The 19,981-nt window shown below is 36.0% G+C and overlaps 1 protein-coding gene across 6 annotated transcripts in view; it reads right to left on the reverse strand.

Moving 5' to 3' along the window:
- Ubr2 (ubiquitin protein ligase E3 component n-recognin 2) overlaps nt 1-19,981 on the reverse strand; it is a 106,257-nt gene that overhangs the window by 57,123 nt on the left and 29,153 nt on the right. For 5 of the 6 annotated variants that reach the window (XR_012450644.1, XM_074082165.1, XM_074082166.1 and 2 more), the window contains exons 4-11: nt 17,855-17,968; nt 10,956-11,086; nt 8,662-8,800; nt 8,091-8,153; nt 4,843-4,963; nt 2,590-2,697; nt 2,008-2,096; nt 787-885 (exon numbers count right to left, since the gene is read on the reverse strand). Coding sequence is in view for 5 of the 6 variants with exons in the window: in XM_074082165.1 (XP_073938266.1) it covers nt 787-885; nt 2,008-2,096; nt 2,590-2,697; nt 4,843-4,963; nt 8,091-8,153; nt 8,662-8,800; nt 10,956-11,086; nt 17,855-17,968 (864 nt within the window). In the remaining variant the exon portion in view is untranslated. Of the gene's footprint in view, nt 1-786; nt 886-955; nt 1,055-2,007; nt 2,097-2,589; nt 2,698-4,842; nt 4,964-8,090; nt 8,154-8,661; nt 8,801-10,955; nt 11,087-17,854; nt 17,969-19,981 lie in introns of all 6 variants that reach the window. The other variant, XM_020157264.2, reaches the window with a different exon arrangement.

Below are 19,981 nucleotides of genomic sequence, written 5' to 3' on the forward strand. Positions count from 1 at the left end.
ACTTTCTCAAGTGCTAGTCCCTCTGAATGAGCCTTCAGTCAGCCCCCACATAAAAGCCCCTACATAAAAGTGCCTTCCTTAGAAAAGCCCTCTCTCAACTGGGATGAAAGGTCAGATTATCTCTCAAGAAATAATTCTTCACAATTTTTATTGTTATTTAAATTAACTATGTGAATCTTTCCCACTAGGGAAGGGGCAAGAATCATATCTGATTTTGTTTTCATTGTATTTTTACCATTTTTTTTGTTTTGGGCAGTACTGGGGTGTGAACTCAGGGTTTTGTGTTACTCCATTGTATGTTTACAATCTAGAACTGTGTCTAATAAATACGTGCTTAATAAATTTGTGGAACAAATACATATGATTTTTAATTACTACAGGAGCTACTAGTGAAGGTTAATGAAAGACCACTCAATCACTGTGATTCAATGCCTTAACCATACCTTTCCTTATTAGGCGAGGCAAGGAGGAAGATTTCTTACACCGTGAGATGGTATACAGTATGTGTCTGACTTAATGTTAGGGAGATCTCTGATAAACAAATCAGCTAATGTTAACTCATCAGTTCCAATGAGAAAATAAGGATTAAGTTTAAATGAAGTTCCCCTCATAATTACTTTGATATTCAAGGATACACTCTAGTGTGGTTGAAGATATAGTGTCCGATTACCTATTAACCAAATACTACCCTATTCAGGAATATACAGATCTTACTTTGCTATTACTTCAAGGTTTTACTTTTATTAATTGAAAACAAGAAAGTTCTTCTAGTCTTTCAGTACTTACAAGTGAAGGAACTGTGAATATCTGAACCGAGAGGTCTGCGACTGAAAACTCTCTGTCGTGGTCATCTGTCACATAATCACTCTGCAAACGCTCATAGTTCTATTAAGAAGGCAAAAAAAGGCAAGGAGTGCCAGCTATCAGTTACAAAGAAAAGGCAAGCACTACTCACCAGAGTAGGTGCGGTGAAGAACTGGACAGACAGAGCAGTCACCGACACTGCTCGTTCATGATCATCCTCCATAAAATCTCTCTGCAACTGCTGGTAATTCTAAACAACAAGGGGGAGATTCACCTCTAATCCACATTGACCAAGTGTTGAAGGATTATAATGAAAAGTCAGTGCTGGAGAAGTCAACAGGATAACACTGCTATGAAAGCAATAAGTGGAATCATTTCTGCCAATTAAATCCTGTATGAATATTGATTTACTGGGGTATCTGGGGAATGCTGCATAAATACTGATTCTTTGGCACAATGGTGGTTCAGCAGCCCAAATAGGGAGTAAGAACTACTAAAATCCTATGATGCCACTGTATACTGGGGGGGTCGGGGGAACCCCAACAACATCACACTGTGTGTGATAAAGCCAGGCTCCCATTACTTCTGATGCACTTCGACATCCTCTGATGACTCCTGCAAAGTACACATGATTAGGCCCCACTCTTAGTGAAGCATCAGTAGATTTGAGAAAGGAAAACAAACACAGGTATTTTGAAAGAGCTCTCCAAATGATTCTTACATGTTTCCTTAGTTAAGAACTCCTAATTCAGGGGAATATAAGAAAAATAAGTGATTAGCTTATATACTGCTGAAAGGGAGAACTTAATTCAAGTAATCAACCACCTAGAATTGCTGATAGCTAAATCATACCTGTATATACATGTTTCAACCAAGATTACCACTTTCTTCATGAACTTTCATAGGACCATGTCACAATTCATTTATCACTTCCTATCATAAACACTCATAGATGGATATTTATATTATTATGGGAAGTGATGAACAAGAAGTCTCACTTCTATTAACTTTACGGATTAAAGATAAAAAGATTATTTATGAAGTTTCTTGGAATATATAATCAACACATTGACATGTTACTTTTTTTTTATTTGTTTTTATTTTGTTTTGTTACTGTATTTCAGAGCCTAGGTAAAATTCTGGGTTATAGTTATTCCACATATAACTTATTTTATAAATCTTCAAAACTGAGAAAGTACTTACTTTGGCAAATCGAACAGCAAATAATTTCTTGTATTTCAAGTCCATAAGGAGGCTGCTCATGAACAACTGGTGATACATGCTCCTAGCACCTTTATAGAAAGACCAGGGCACAAGATAAGTACATACCAAACAAGCCAAACATGACATTTTATGTGATCACCTGTATTTTAAAATCTTAATAGCAAAACTCTATGTATTTCCCTTAGCATAAAATATTTGTAATCTGTTTATTTTTTTGATAAGATCAGATTTTCTAAATAAAAAATTTTTAACAAAATATAAAGGCTATCTAATTTGGGTCATAGCCCTCCCCCCCCAAAAATTTGTATTTTTTGACTATTTTTGCAGTGCTGTTTTTTTGAGGGGGGCCCTAGGATCCCCCAGCTTTGCAATGCTAAATGTTAAAGGCATAAATATATTTATTACATACCTTTCCATTTCAACCCTGTATCTTTTTTTTTAAATTATTTTTCAGTACTAGGGTTTGAACTCAGGGCCTTATATTGTTAGGCAGACCCTTTATACTTGAGACACTCTACTAGCCCCTATCCCTGTATCTTAAAAGTAGTTTAAGAGACTTACCTTTCCACAACTTGGAATCACTAAGCATCAATCTGTCCACCAGAGAAGAGTTCTCCCCATTTGGCCCTTCTTGTAATCCAACTTGACATAAAACCCGGCGGAGGCCATCTTTAAATAGGGGAACAATATTCATGAGATGGCAACTTCTAATATTAAAATAAAGTGACATTGTATGTTCAAATACATCTTTACAGTTTAAATGTTTTATTAAAGAAATTTATTTAGAAAAAGTGGACACAGTTACTATTTTACTAGTATTTTCACAAGGAGAAAAATTCCAAACTCACATTACATGCAACTTGTGATCCTCCTAATCCCAGCTTCCCAAGTAGCTAGGATTATAGGCATGAGCCACAGGTGCCCAGTGATGTGCAACTTTTAAGCTACAATAAATATTGTTCTTTAAGCACTTGTGCTAATTAAAGCAGACTACGTACTGTAATCCTATATATTGTATCTTAAGGTAGGTATAATATAAAATTGTGCTAACATTTAAAAAAATGCATATATACTAGCATATTTTATTAATGTTATGCAAAATGTTTTTAATTCACCAAGCAAGAATTCTTTGTGGATCTGCCACGTGAGAGGCCTTGGAAGACAAATTCCTACGTCTTCTAGATGTCAAATTTTAGAAATGTTCTTCAAACATGAGAGTAAACATTAAAATAACCAAAGCTTGTAACATGTTTTTATTCCAGACTTAATAATTTAAATTGCTGTTTTCAGTCGTCTTTCAAGCATGAATTAAAATCAGAAAAAACTGAGTAACTTTAAATTTAATTATAAAATCTGTCAGAAGTCATTTAAAAGGTTAAAGAGAAAACCTCATGTATTAAATGTAAGTACTTAAACTAATAATAACAAAAAAAATTTTTGTATTCATGTATTAAATGTAAGTACTTAAATTAATATAACAAAGAAAATTTTCAGTAGAAAATTACTTTAATGGTTCTATTCACTAATACTGCACCATGGTACTCAGCATCAGGTATAAGAGAAAATGAAAGCTAAAGAATATGGGGCTAAGAGAAATAATTAGACATTTAAAAGACAAGCAAAGGTATTCTCTCAAATATCCACGCTTCCATATTTTCAACTGTCAGGTCGCAGTGTGTTCTTTCTAACAGCTTTCAATACAAATAGGAATTTTCTTTACAGTAACATTGGTATTGTCATTTATCCATAGTTTGGCTTAAAAAATAGTATGACAGGACTGGATGAGGTGGCTCAAACCTGTAATCCTAGCTATTTGGGAGGCAGAGATAGGAGGATCATGGCTCAAAGCCAATCCGGGCGAAAAGTTAATGAGACCTCCAACTCAAGCAATAAGCTGGGCATGGTTGGGCACATCTGCCATCACAACTACAGCGAGAAGTTTAAATAGGAGAATCAAAGGCCAGGAGACCAGACTGGGCAAAATTGTGAGATCCTATTCCAAAAATATTTAAAAAGCAAAAAGGTCTGAAAGGTCTGGGGGCATGGCTCAAATGCTAGAGTACCTGCCTAGCAAATGTGAGGTTCCGAGTTCAAACCCTAGAACCACAAAAAACAACTCCAACCCGCCCCCTCAAGAAAAAAACAAAACAAAACAAAACAAAACCAAAAAAAAACCCATGACATTTACCTTAGATCTATTCTTAATTTATACTTCAGTGCTACCCATCCAACTTGTGTTTTTAACTTCGGGCATGAGGGTTCATAACTATGTTACCATTACATTACAAATTACCTAGTCTGTAGAATGTGGAAAAGCAAAAACCAAACCAAACCAAAACAAATTTCCAGAGTTGCGAAATAGCAGTAACCAAAAGTTATAGGAGTAAAAACAATTACATCGAGGTTAGTATTTTATCATTTAAATTGCCTACCATTAGATTTTAATTAAGGGGTATTTTCCAGTAGTTTGTGAAGAGTTCTACAGAATGCACCATTGGGAGAAAAATAAGTTCTTTTATAAAGTTATTGAGATTTATACTGTATTAACATATTAAAATTGTTCATAATTGTCTAACCCAATGTTTCCTGCATTCTTGCAACAGAGAATCCTTTGTGTACATATTAAAAAAAAATCTTGTGAGACAAAATTAGGTAAATACAAGTTTTCTGTGCATAAAGATATTCTGAGATGGTATATTAAAATGTGAAATTAAAGCAAGAAATTATTACTTGATATTTTTTCCAAAAACAGTTTTGCAAGGGCATATGAACTCATTTTTAATAGTCAATTAGTACAAGCTTTTACAAACCTACCTGAATATCCAATTATACTTCCCAGCCAAGACAAAAGTTTCAAACCAAAATTCTGATGTGCAACAATAGACGAATGCATAACTTGAACTTTGAGTGGCTTTGTCTGTCTACTGGTATTTCTCTTAAAAAGAAATGGCAAGATGAAAAAACTAACTTAAAAAGACTATTTTATTGGAAGAAAAAAGTTAACATTTTATTTACCATAACCGCACCATTGTCACCATGAGAATTTCCGTGTATATGTGTAAGAAAAGCACTACTCTGTTCTCCTTACTTGATTCAGATCCTAATTTCCTGGAGGGAATCTGAGGATTCATATAAAATTGGAAGGCCCAGCTTATGAGTAACCTGAATCTTTGTCATGCATTTGAAAATCTGCCATGCTAATTATCAATGTCTTAAACACTTAAGCTTGCTAATGCCTTTATACTAGTTTCCCAGCCCAGTCACATGCTTATTTAAATAACTTTCCCATGGCATATTTGTAATCTTGTTATCAACACTTTTTTAAAATCATGGTAAAATACATACAGCATAAAATTTACCAGTGTAATCATTTTTAAGTACATAATTCAGTACTATTAAGTGTGCTCACACTGTTGTGAAATAAATTTTCAGAGCTCTTCATCTTGCAACACTGAAACCCAATAAACAAGCAAGTCTCCACTTTTCCCTTCCCTAGCGATCGCCATTCTACTTCTCTGCCAGTCTGAATCTGACCACGCCAGATATCTCATTCAAGTTACCTCACACGGTATCCTCCGCTGCTTGCTTACTTCTCTTCGCCTATGTCCACAGTAGTCATGTTGTAGCAAAGTCTTCATCTCTAACACTGAGTATCCCTCTGTATGTATTCACTACACTTTGCTTCTCTACTCATCTGCCAACAGACATGTGGATTGTAGACATTTCTCTTAAGAGACTCTGCTTTCAATTCTTTTGTATATATCCACAGAAGCAAAACTGCTGGATCACATGGTAATTCTATCTGAATTTTCTGAGAACGGTCATACTGTTTTTCACGGTGTATTTTACATTCCCATCAGTAGTCTGCAGGGTTAGAAATGGTTTTTCCAAAGCAGTCATTTGTCTATTGACTTAAAATGTGTGTAATTTCTCAGTTGGGGTTCTAGTCTCAGTTGAGAAGTGCTCCCTCTTGCAGTTCCTAGATTTTCCTCACTGGAGGAACTACGTCTGGACTCTACTCTGTATCACTAATATATCTCTCCATTCCAATGCAAACACTACCAGGGATTACAAATACTAATTTTTTAAAAAAGGAAAAAATTTAAAGATACTATTGAACATATAAGGAGATATGAAGTACCAAATGTAAAAGAAAAAATTTAACAAAATCATAGAAACAATGTTGCTTCTAAGTCTTACATTCTCACTTTTCTGAAGAAGAGCAATCTAGAATTATTAACAGTCCCATTTAAAAGTATCTTTAAACATCAGAGCTATAGTAATACAAAATTCAGTATCTTATGAATACTTTTAAAAACTTTTTATTTGGAAAATAATTTCAACTTACAATAATAAGAACGGTACAAAGTACATCCATACACTCTATCGTTTACCCAGACTCATATACTGTAAGCATTTTATTCCAAATGCTTTATGGTTTACACACCATCTTTACACATTTTTTTAAAAAAAAATCATTCAGGGTTCAGTTATATGCATCATGGCCTTTCATCCCTAAATATATCAGCATGCATTTCCTGCAAATGGGAATATTCTTTACTATGACCATAATATATGTGTGATGTGTTATTAAATTGATTATGTTTAAAAAGATACTTAGAAACTAAGGAAATGCACAACATGGGGTGGTGTACACCTATGATTCTAGCATTCAGGAGGCTGAGGCAGGAGAATAGAGTTCTAGGTCAGGGCTTGGGGTGTGACTCAAGTGGTAGAGAGCCTTGCTAGTACACATGAGGCCTGGAGTTCAAACCCCAGTAACACACATACACATTAATTCAAGGCCAGCCTGAGACCCTGTCAGGAAAAAAAAAAAAAAAAAAAAATTCCCCCACTCAGCACAACAAAAAAATAAATCTACAATTAAAAAAAAAATCAAGGAAATGCAAATTTAACAGATGAGATGCCATTCCATCTACATCAAATTGTTAAAAACTAAAAATACTGACAAAAGAATACTCTATAGCAGGAGTATTTTTCACAGCAAAAAATTGGAAGCATCCAATTTGTTTACCAACTGGAGAATGAAAAAGCTGTGGTACAATTGCCAGAAGAATAACATTATTTATTTTGGTTAGAAAAGTGAACAAAGCACTATAGGTATCAATACAGAAAAATCTAAAAACAATAGTGAAATGAAAGGCAAGTAGCAGTATAATTAATATATTTAGTAAGAACTTTTTTTTTTTTTTTGGTGGAACTTGAGTTCAAACTCAGGGTTTCACACTTGCTAGTCTGGTGCTCGATTGCTTAAGCCATACCTCCAGCCTTTAAATGCCTTCACATCAATACAAATGATGCTGACAGATATTTATTATACAACACTCATAAGAAATGGAAAGAGTGATAGCAAGTAGCCATCTCTAGGAAAGGAGGAAAGATAATGGATTTAAGAAATAATACAGGGGTCTCTAGACTACTTTACTTATTCAAAATAAGCAGGAAGAAAAGAGAATAAGGCACAATGTGGGCACACAGGTGTTGATTGTGGCATTTCTATTTTTGTATATTTAAAACATTTTATAATATACAAAATTATTTCTTAAGAACAATTACATGAAATGCAGTTACATGGAATAATTAAAAAGAAACTTTAGAAAATAAATCAAAAAGTGGGGAAGAGTTTCCTTTCAGAAAAATAATATACTAAATTCTATCAGGATATGCAGTGTATCTTGCCATAATGTAGCAAGAAACACATTTCTTGGAAATGTGCAAAAGGCCTAATTTAATTACTAAAAAGGTAGTGTGAAATCTTACTAATTAAAAACAAAAGAAAACCCAAACAATTTTCTAAAATTTCTCTGATGAAGACATAGGAAGACAGATATAAATATTAATTTTCTATTATTGATCATAGCTTAAAAAATTAAACTAATGTAATGCTCAAGAACATCTTTAAACATGATTTTTAGTTGACACTGACTTTATATTCATGAAGGCATTAAAATGTGCTTACAAGTACTAAAATATGCAGCTAGTCTTAAGCTAATAAAAATTAAAAAAATATATATATATGTATTTGTTTTTAAATTACTTACCACAATTACTGATTTTGCTTGCTCACAATATTGGAAGTCTCCATATCGAACAGACCTACGCCCCTGTAAATAAAGATATTTAAAATTAACCTATAAAATATTATATTCATTGCTAGTAACTTTAAACCAGTAAATAAAAACATACATTTGAAAATATGACAATTGTAGTGTATTTTCCTTTCTTTTGTTAGCGACGGAGTCTTACTATGTTACATAGCCTGGCTGGCCTTGAACTCATAATCCTCCTGCCTCAGCCTCCCAAGTGCTGGCTGTGCACCACCACGCCTGGCTCTTAACAATTTTTAATATTTACCACATTCATCCTACTCATCAATGAAAAATAAAAATTTCTTTCAAAGCTATCCTACCATTTATCAAGCCATTACTAAATATATTTCCTTCAACAATACATTTCTTCTAGTAGACTTCTATAAACTCTCTTTTCATAGATGAGTGTTTTTGATCACTATGTAGAACAAAGATAAATGTGTATCTTTTTAAACTTTCTATCTAGTAATACCTTAGCTATACCAATATACATTTTGTTTTGTGATATTATGAAATTGCTTACGTCTCGATCTACTGTAGTTGCAAAACCAATAGCTTCCTTTTGTGTACAGTTGACAGCTTTCTGAAGAGTGTAAATAACTTGCTCATAAGTGTGAACCTCATCATTAAACAACATGCAATAGTAGGTGTCACTCTTCTCTCTGTGGGATAAAACATTAAGGTGCTATTGGATTATCTATTTACACATTATCTTTTTAAGCTTGCTTGCTTGCTTACTTATTTATTGGCAGTAATGGGGTTTAAACTCAGGGTTTCATGCTTGCTAGGTAGGAACTCTACCACCTGAGCTATATCTCCAGCTCTCCAGGCTGATTTATTAAGAACAGACTGTGTGAACAGGATGCATGGCTCAATAGTACAGCGCCTGCCTAGGAAGTGTGAGGCAAACCCCTGTACTGCCAAAACAAAAGAAAAGAAGCAGAACATACTTTGTCCTACATAATATGCTAGGAATTGGGTACCTTATAGTAAAGAAGTTATCTGTGGTCTCTATGCTCTATGACCTTACAGTTACAATCTGATGGGGAAAACATACTGAATATATAACTCTGTGTGAATTAGCTTTTATCAAGAACAGCAAGGTGCTAGAGCAGGGCTTAACAGGTCTGCAAGTTGAAAGAAGACCTTCTGGGAAAGTGACCTGGGCCCTGATGTCAGGACTGGTTATCAGTGATTCTCAATCAGGGACAAGTCCCCTCTGTCCACAGTAGTTGACCATTTGGCAATGTCTCAAGACATTTTTGGTTATGACTAGACTGGGGGTGGGGTGGAGGTCTGCCTACAGGCCTCTAGTGGATGAAGGCCAGGAATACTGCTCAATATCCAGCAATCTACCCGATAACTCCCCTGAAAATAATTAATCTGGCCCCAAATACCACCAGTACCAAAGCTGAGAAACCCTGGGCCTGGAGGGAGGTAAAAGCAAAGGTGGCAAAAGTGAATTTTGGAAGTTGGAGCAAAGGGAGGAAAGCACAGAAATTATATGACATTAGTTTGGTTTAGACAGACAGAAATCTTGAATATCTTAAAATGGATGTACATTTTTGTTGTCTTAAGGGTAATCAAAGATTTGAAACAGGACATGCAATCAGATTTGCCTTAAAGTTCACTTTGGCTGCAGTGTGGAGAATGAACTGTAAAGGGCAAGGGTGAATCTGGCAGTCTCCGTATAGTAGAAACAGAGGTGAGCAGAAGCAGAACAATTTAAGGGAGGGAGAGTCAGCTGGACTTGGCATTTCTAAATGCATATGGGCAATTCAAGTTTCTGGATAGATGGAAGTAAAGAGGAAACACTACAAGTGAAGAGAGTCAGATTCTTTTCCCTTTTGTGCTGGTGGCCCTGAAATAAATAAAAACAAAACTATTCCATTTATTAGACTCTAAACTCAGATGTTAGATAAAAAAAAATCCCCATTTGAATTTCATGAAGATACAGTTAGGAGATGACTAAGTAATCTTCAACACTGTCAAAAAAGGTAAAGCACACCACCTCGTATTATTAAAAAAAAAAAAAAATCCACCCATAGCCTCAATTATATGGAACATAGTGTGAGAAAGAAAAACCACCACCACCAATGACTTCGGATCAGCCTGAATTCAACCTTAGCTATGAACACAATTCCAATTTTTTAGTAAAAGAGGAGGCTGTTTGAAACAAGCACATTAACAAGGAAAAGTATGTCTTTCCCCCGGCACAGCTATGGCAGAATCCAACTCTTCATTTACAAGTTTATGGCTTCAACAATCTAAGTAAAAATGGCATATGTACAGTAAAAAAACCCCACAAACTGCTGAATAAATTTCACACTGAGAATCAAAATGGTTAAAATTAAGTATGAGAATTAATTCAAACCTCCAAACTTACTTATATCAGAGAGCTCATTTCTTAATATAGGATTAAGGAAACAAAAGGCAAAATTGCAAAGGCTTGGGGCATGGCTCAAGTGGTAGAGTGCTTGCTTAGCAAGCTGGAGGCCTTGAGGTCAATCCCCACTATTGTAAACAATAAAAAAATTGAACTGTAGTTATTTATATGTATTACCATATAATCAAAATCAGAAAACTGCTAATGTATGAAACCAGATAGAGTCTTGACATAGTTTAAATATGGCTATAAACCAACCAATCAAGAGAAACCTTCATTAATTAATTAGCTCATACATATTTCAAATTATAATATTAAGTTATTATTTTGCTAAAAACTAATCATTAAAAAGTTATGTCCAACTTCTAGCTGAATGAAAGTTAAAATTTTAGCAGTCCCACATACACAAAGACTACATGAGCTATACTTACGAGCTCTCTAAATCTGCTGGCAATTCACTTTCTTTTTCCCAGGTTAGTATCTCTACTGCATATCGAAACATAATAGCAAAAATGTTGTAAGTTCTTGCTATCACATCTTCTGATAAATGCATAAGAGGATCCTGAATGAAAGGACAGAGAAAAAATGCAGCCATGTTAAATACGTTACTAATATTCTTCTTTCCCATTCTGCCCTGAAAATACTATAGAAAAAGCTGGCAGGTTTTCCAGCTTCAACTTTTCTAATGAACTGAATCCTATACATAACAATCTACTAAATTGAACTTACCAAATATTTTATTCAGAAGAATCTCAATTTTGAACCAACTAAATCAGAATATTCAATGGTACTCTAATGTCTAATGAATAAATTTAAACATTTTGGAATGGTATTCCAGAATCTCTAAAATCTACCATCTTTCTAGCTTTGTATCCTAATCCCCAATTTACAGAATAAATGAACAGGGAATAGTCTCTAAGAATGGACAAGCAGTATTTAGTTCTAGAAGTTTACTTGACTGACAATTTCAAAGAGGAGAACTCACTAAAGTCAGAAAATTGTCCCCTGATGTTCTTAAGAATCACTCATTTGCCTACTATCCTTTAGCAGGGTAAGATGTGCATGCATGTGAACAGGGAACTGTATAAGAGACCTAACAGGGAACGAGTCACTAAATTTCTAGGTTAGTCCAAAAAAGTATTAATTTAAACTTAAGCATGTGTTTATCACTGGCATCTTTCAGTCAAGGCTGGCAAAATGTTTGAAAACCTTTTATTTTTACTGCTTTATCTTAAATCTAAACAAGTTTATTTATTTAACTAAATAATATTGTATTCATTTCTCATATTAGAGAAGCAGTATGTCCCAACATCATGGGAACAGCAATCAGCAAATTCTTGTAAACAGACAACATACATACACACACACAAAGAAAATTTTTGTATACCCATACTCAAAAGAATCCTGGTGAAATTGACAGAAGGAAAATGGAGAAGGTGTAATAACAAAATTCCTAAAGGAGATGACTCTAAGGCTTGAAGATGCCAATTTTCTTTTTTCAGTAATAAGCAGTTTTTAGATTCTTACAGCACCTTTTGTAATATAAACTAGTCTCACACAGGCCACTTTACATGGCCCATCGAGCTTTTGTTTTGTTTTGTTTTTCCCCTCCTATTAGTATGCTTCATTACTATTTGTCATGGAAGCTTTAGAAGTCATTAATATGATGAAACTACAGGTATACAGAAAACACCAGAACTGGTACCTCCTGGGAATTCAAGAGAGAGTAAGTATTAATAATGACATGACCTTCACACTATCCCAAAATAAAACACAGAACCAAAACTCAGTTTTCTTAGTGATATTACTTCACCAAATAGTCATTCTACTTCTTAAAATTACATCTTACAATGCCAAACATTCAAAGATTGAAGAATTAGATTGAAGAATTAATGGTCTGGCCAGAAACAGCTAACAATTCTTGAGAATCCTAACCAGTAGGGTCCAAACGCTACAAAACCACTTGGCCTGGTAGACATGTTTTCTATTGAATTATATCTCAGTTTAAAAATATATAATTAAGCCGGGCGCTGGTGCCTCACGCCTGTAACCCTAGTGACTCAGGAGGCAGAGATTAGGAGGATCACAGTTCAAAGCCAGCACGGGAAAATAGTTCATGAGACCCTATCCTGAAAAAACCCATTACAAAAAAAGGGTTAATGGAATGATTCAAGGCATAGGCCCTGAGTTTAAGCCCCAATACTGAAGGAAAAAAAAAAATATATATATATATATTTACAACAGAAAAGTTCACTGTATTGCCAGGTATGGTGGCACATGCCTGTAACCCCAGCACTCAGGAGGCAGAGGCAGGAGGATCTCTGCTATGCTCCATTTTCAAGCTAAAAGAATATAAGGTACACTGTTAAATGGGTTATCAGTGGTTATCTTCCAGAGGGAATTATGGAGAATCTTTTTTGTGATACACTACTACAACATTTATGTACTGTATTGCTGAATCACAATAAAGACTTTAACTGCTGTCATATGCTAATAAACTATGAAGATTTTCTCTGTATTCCCCAACTGAAAATATAAACTAGAGGCCGAGCAGTTGATGCATCAGAAAGTAAAATAATACAAGTATTAACTTTTAAAATGTATTAATACCACATTTATAGGTTTTAATACTAGGATTTTTACAGTAGAATCTCATTAAAAATAGTTTACTGCTAAAAGCTTTTTTAAAAACCAGTATAATGTGCTGTAAAAAGTTTCATTACTGGAGTACACACTACCACAGCTCTCGCTCTACGTGGGCAAATTTTTTTTTCTTTTTCTTGAATTCATACTTTATTTACAAGTAAATGAAAACATAAACTTATAAGAACATTAACAGAAAGACAGAGCTGCTTGCTGGCTCTGCAGTGACGTGTACATGAATGGAATCCATGCTACTGTTTCTTTAAACAACGATTTTGTTATTAAAGCAAAACAAAATCCCATGATTTCTTCATATTATGTATAAGAAAGAATTAAAACTAAAAATTACTTCGAAACTACTGTCTCTGGTCATACGTGTGAGGTGACCAGGATGTCACTTTTATTCAGTAACAGCCCGTTCTCTGAGAGCAAGAGCCTCTGAGCAAAGGAACTAATACTCATCAAGGGTGTCTGTTTGAAGAATGGAGCTTCTCTGCTTGCAGCTTGGTCTGCTGCTCCATCCTCCATTCTAGGATCTCTCATCAACAGATTCCTGCTGCAAGATGTGTCGCTCTCCTTTCCAAGTCTGCTTTTCCTAGGAGGATCACATTTCTCCTCTGACCACAAAAATCCCTCAAGATATATGACCATATATTTGCTCTGTGGGTAAGTTTTTTAAACTGAAACTCAAACTTTGTTATCTATAAAATTTTGGCAATAGCAGTATTTTTCTATCTTATAAAACTGTTTTGAGGTCAACTGAAATACTTCGCATAGTAGCTAGTGATTACTAATCACTGATCTGCATTCAAATGATATGAGAACAGCATCTGTAATTAAAAATCCTACATTACAAAACCTTCACTAAGGTTGTCATTCAGTTAATACTTATTATTTAATTAAATCTCATTCCAAGGAGGATTTATAGCAACTTAAGACTAATACCTAATACAATAGGATAGTACTCAAAAAAGTACAAGTACAAAGCAGGCAAAGGAAAACAAAGGAGAAAAATTACAGTTCAAGATAACATTTATTCATAGTTCAGACATACAAATTTCCACAGACCTACTATATATAGGCTCTATTTCCAAACATTTGGCTCTTCTTCCAGAAACATCAAAAAATGAAACACAGTTATCAGATTTATGTAAACAAACGTATCATTTCTTAATGCAGAGACCTGAGAGAAATTTCTTATGAACTCCTATGAAGATCAACAAGCCAGACAGCACACAGTATGTGATGGTTCTCAACCAAATGTACTACTCACTGCCCTCCCATTCTAGCAAGCAGCCATTTGGAATCTGGGCTGGGCTTTTTTTAAACTGTCACTGATGAGAGATGCTACTGCCATTTAGTGAGTGGGAACCAGGTATGCTAAACAGAATGCTTCCAACAGCTCCTGGTCTACAAACTTTTCCCAAAAAGAGTAAGTATTTCAGTCTTCACAAGTAATAGGGTGTCTAAAGTAACAACTCTTCTGCTGTCTTAGTGGAAAAGCAGCTACAGACAATAAATAAAAAAGTTAAGCATGGCTGTGTTCCAATAAATTATTATGGACACTGCAATTTAGATTTCATATCATTCTCACACATCACAAATACTATTGTGTTGATGTTTTTCCCAAATACTTAAAAACAGAATAACCAATCTTAGCTTATGGGGGTGCCAGACAAAAAAGGCTGCATTGTAGGGTCATAATTTGCTGACCCTTGCCCTCTACAATGAAGAAATGTCCCATTGTAAATGCCAAGAGGTGAGAAGATATGGGGAACTCCTAAACAGTAACCCCACAGGAGAGTATGCTCAAGTTTCCTCCAGCTTTCTCTTACAATGAAGGCTGAATATATAACAAAAAAAACCCTATACCAATAAAAACAATTCTATGACTAAAAAGTCATGTTCCAATATATATATAGCTCTCTTCTTTTGCAACCATATAATGTAGACAGCCTAGGTGTACATGTGGATTTAGTGAGTAGAGACTGGGTGTGGTAAACACAATGCTATCTTTTAGTATATCACAATTAATCCCTTGAAGGCTTCATTTCTCTTACATGAATCCATAAATAAGTATTAAGTGGCAGAATATGGTAGTTTTATCATTTGTCAAGTAGCTGGGGGGGGGTCTATTCTCTTTGTGGCTTTGAAGTAGTGTGTCACGGTATTTTTTTTTTTCATATGATTTTTTTTTTCATTTTTCTTTTATTATTCATATGTGCATACAAGGCTTGGTTCATTTCTCCCCCCTGCCCCCACCCCCTCCCTTACCACCCACTCCGCCCCCTCCCTCTCCCCCCCCTCAATACCCAGTAGAAACTATTTTGTCCTTATTTCTAATTTTGTTGTAGAGAGAGTATAAGCAATAATAGGAAGGAACAAGGGTTTTTGCTGGTTGAGATAAGGATAGCTATACAGGGCATTGACTCACATTGATTTCCTGTGCATGGGTGTTACCTTCTAGGTTAATTCTTTCTGATCTCACCTTTTCTCTAGTACCTGTTCCCCTTTTCCTATTGGCCTCAGTTGCTTTAAGGTATCTGCTTTAGTTTCTCTGCGTTAAGGGCAACAAATGCTAGCTAGTTTTTTAGGTGTCTTACCTATCCTCACACCTCCCTTGTGTGCTCTCGCTTTTATCATGTGCTCATAGTCCAATCCCCTTGTTGTGTTTGCCCTTGATCTAATGTCCACATATGAGGGAGAACATATGATTTTTGGTTTTTTGAGCCAGGCTAACCTCACTCAGAATGATGTTCTCCAATTCCATCCATTTACCAGCGAATGATAACATTTCGTTCTTCTTCATGGCTGCATAAAATTCCATTGTGTATAGATACCACATTTTCTTAATCCATTTGTCAGTGCTGGGGCATCTTGTCACGGTGGTTTTGATTTGCTACCTTACTGGTAGCACTAATGGTGCTGAACATCTTGTTGTGTATTTGTTGGTCACTTATCCATTTTTAAGCCATGTCTATTCAAGTACTTTGCCTATTTTTTAATTGGACTGTTTGTCTTTTTATTGTGAATTATTAAGATACATATCTGGAAACTAGATCCTTAGGCAGATAAACATGATTTATAAATATTTTTTCCCATAGTTCTAAAGTTTTATATTAGTGGTTGTTTTTCAAATATATCTTAATTTGTCTCATTTTTTTTATCTTTTTTTTTTTAATTTTTATTTTATTCATATACGCCTACAATGTTTGGGTCATTTCTCCCCCCTTCCCCCCGCCCCTTCCCTTACCCCCCCCCTTACTCCTCGCTACCCGGCAGAAACTATTTTGCCCTTATCTCTAATTTTGTTGAAGAGAGAGTATAAGCAATAACAGGAAGGAATTTGTCTCATATTTACATGCAGAACTGTAATCTAGTTTTCAAAACGGAGTTGCTCCAAAAGAGGTGGGGAAATTTGGCCACAACCACCTACTTCTCCTGAAGCAAATCCAGAATACTTGAATGATCCTCAGACAGATAAAACACGTTTTCTATAGCACTGAATCATTCTGTACAAATTCTGATCTAGGCAAAATACAGTGGAACACTGTCTACAGATGTTATTCTGACACCAAAAAGTTTTGGCCATTCTGTTAAAACATTTGAGCCTGCACAGTATGTGCACCAGGAAGGAATACAGTTGTCCACTTGTCCTGAGTGTGTATCAGTCCTTCTGAGTATTGTGAATGTACCTACCATCCTGCCATTCAAAAATACTAAAATCTGGAATAAAGATTATTATGGTTTGACTATGAAATGTCCCCCACAGGTTCATGTGTCAAATCCTAGGTCCCCAGCTGGTGGTGCTATTTTGGGAGGTTCTGGAAACTTTTTTGGGGGGAACTAGCTAGAAGAAGTAGGTTCCTAGGGACATCCCTGGGGGATCTTGCCACTGGCCCCCGCCTGTCTCGCTCTCTTGCTTCCTGTCAGCAAAGAGGAGAAGCAGCTCCTGTGCAACACTCTCCCACCATATGGGGTCAGGCAACTATGGACTGAACCTCTGAAACTGTGAGCCAAAATAAATCCTTTTTCTCGCTTAAGTTGTTTATAGCAGGTATTTTGGTCACAGAGACAAAAAGCCAACGAATACAAAGCTCTTGAATCAAACATCAGTGTACCATCGGATGCAGAGATGCAGGCATTGATTTACTGAGTCTTCTACTTCACTACAAGCATCATTTAGAGGACGACAGCTCGGAAACAACAGCTTAAAGAAACACACTGAAGTGGGGCTAATGTTTGCAGAACTATCATCTCTGCACTTGGTCCCAACACAAAGCCAATGACACAAACTTACTGGGCTAAAATTAGGGTAGGCTCCCATGTATGGTAACAGAAAAGAAGGGTTATCTGCCCAACATACACAGCAGAAATAGGCAAAACCAACTGAACTGCTCTACACATACAGGAAAAATAAACACTTCCATAATAATTTAGGGCTTTAAGAAATCCCTCCTGCTCAAACAAAACCTGAACCAAATAAAAACTGAATTAAACTAATTTTCTAGAATTTCAAAAGCAATGATACAGTGTCCACACACTGCAAAGCCCTGTCACAGTAAATAGTGACAGGACCCTGCGATTACCCATCTCTCACATAACCTAGCTCCTACTTTTGAAAATAGTCAAAATTCATAGTTATAATAGGATTTCCTTTAAAATAACTTTGTGAAAATGTTTTTACCTCTTCTTCCTCAACTTCAGAGGTGTTAAGTTCATGTTTTTGACAATAAGGACCCTCTTTCCAAGCTTCAGTATCACCACAGTCACAGAAACCTCCACCTCCTGATGTTGTCATCTTGAAAAAAATTGCAACATCAGTAAGTACTTATTGAGAGTTATGAGATAATAAATAACAGAAGTAGCAAGGCCTAACGAAACAACATTTCACCTGTTTGGAAGGATAAAATTAAATAAAATGCCAAGCCTCTGAATGGTTTAAAGTTTATTTTAAATAAGCCTATAGTTTAACCTAAGTGATTTCAAAATAAAGTACCTTGAAGCACTAAGTACAGCTATCTTAAGATAGTGCGTCTGCCTGCGTGGTTTGGTTAATCACAGAAGTCATGATTGCGAGGTTCCTGCTGGATTGTGGCTAAGCTGATACCAGGTTGTGATGATATAAAATAACAGATTCAAGAAAACCGTTTATTGTTTTTCCTCTAACAATTCTCTAATAATCTACTCTCTGAAAGGGGCTCAGGAAATATAAAAATGGACTGCCTGGTGTGTAAAACTTGTCACCATCTGCAGGGTACAAGAATTAGTCACACTTTTTTAAGCTATGGCAATGATTCAAGAAATATGTCAGGATGCTGGGCGTGGCAGTGCACGTCAGTAATCCCAGCCAGCATGAGACAGAGACGGGAGGAATGCAGTTAAAGACCAGCCCTTGCAAAAAGTCAGTGTGACCCTATCTCAAAAAAAAAAAAAAAAAAAGCTGAACCTGGGCAGCGGTGGTTCATCCTCTAATCCTAGCTACTTGGAAGGCTGAAATATGGAGGATTGCAGTTTGAAGTCAGAGACCGGACAAAAAGTGAGACCTCAACTCAATTAATAGCTAGACGTGAAGGTGACCTGTCATCCCAGCTACATGGGAGGCTGAGATCAAGAAGATCGTGGTACCAGGGAAAAATAAAGCTAGCGAGACTCCATCACAACAGAAAAAAGCTGGGTGTGGTGGCACATGCCTGTTATTCCAGCTCCAGTGGGAGGTGTAAAATAGGAGGTTTGTGGTCCAGGCTGGCCTGAGCAAAAAAGGGAGACTCCATTTTAAAACTAACCAGAGCAAGCTGGATACCACTGGCTCAGGCCTATAATTCTAGCTACTCAGGAAGCAGAGATGAGGAGGATTACAGTTGGAAGCCAGCTTGTGCAAACAGTTTGCAAGACCCTATGTCAAAAAACACCTTCATAAAAAAGGACTGGTGGAGTGGCCCAAGGTGTAAAACCTGAGTTCAAATCCCAGTACTGGGCTGGGGATATGGCTCAAGTTGTAAAGTGCCTGCCTCAAACCCCAGTACTGTGGGGTTGGAGAGGCAACAAAACTAACCAGAGCAAAAAGGGCTAAAGGCTTGGCTCAAGCAGTAAAGTGCCTGTCTAGCAAGTGCAAAGCCCTGAGTTCAAATCCTAGTATCACCAAAAAAAGTTGGGTGTGGTGTGCATTCCTGTAATCCCAGTTATGCTTGAGGTAGAGATAGGAGGATCATGGTCTGAGACCAGTTCAGGCAAAAAGCGTGAGACCCTATCTGAAAAACAAACTAAAGCAGGGTTGGCTCAAGTAATAGATCACCTGCCTCTTAAGTTCAAAGCCCTGAGTTCAAATCCCAGTCTCAACAACAACAACAACAACAACAAAAAAAAAAACAGGAAAAAAATGAAAAGAATCATGGGCTAGAGGCATGGCTCAACTGGTAGAGTGGGTGCCTAGCAAGCACAGGCTCTGAGTTCTCACCCCTGTACCACAAAGATGCACAAGAAAGGAAAAAAAAAAAAAAGAAAGAAAGAAAGAAAAGGAAAAAAAATCTGGCAAGACAGAACCTGTTAGTCAATAATTAGTAGACTAGAAATTCTGCTTTTCTTAAAAGTGCTATGAGGAAGAATTTAAGAATGAGTATCACATATAACAAATTTTAAAAATGACTATCCCACCAGAGGGCTTAAGTGCTTGTTCTGGTCACCAAACTACAGGCAGAGCAAGTTGAAGGAAACTGGGATTCTTTTACTGATTTATGACAAAAGGAGAATATAGAAGAATATAAATAAGGAGCCTGATTTGTGGTTGTTTTAGTTATTATCAGTTCTTGGATAG

Source organism: Castor canadensis, chromosome 8 (genome assembly GCF_047511655.1).
Source record: "Castor canadensis chromosome 8, mCasCan1.hap1v2, whole genome shotgun sequence".
NCBI classification, from domain to species: domain Eukaryota; kingdom Metazoa; phylum Chordata; class Mammalia; order Rodentia; family Castoridae; genus Castor; species Castor canadensis.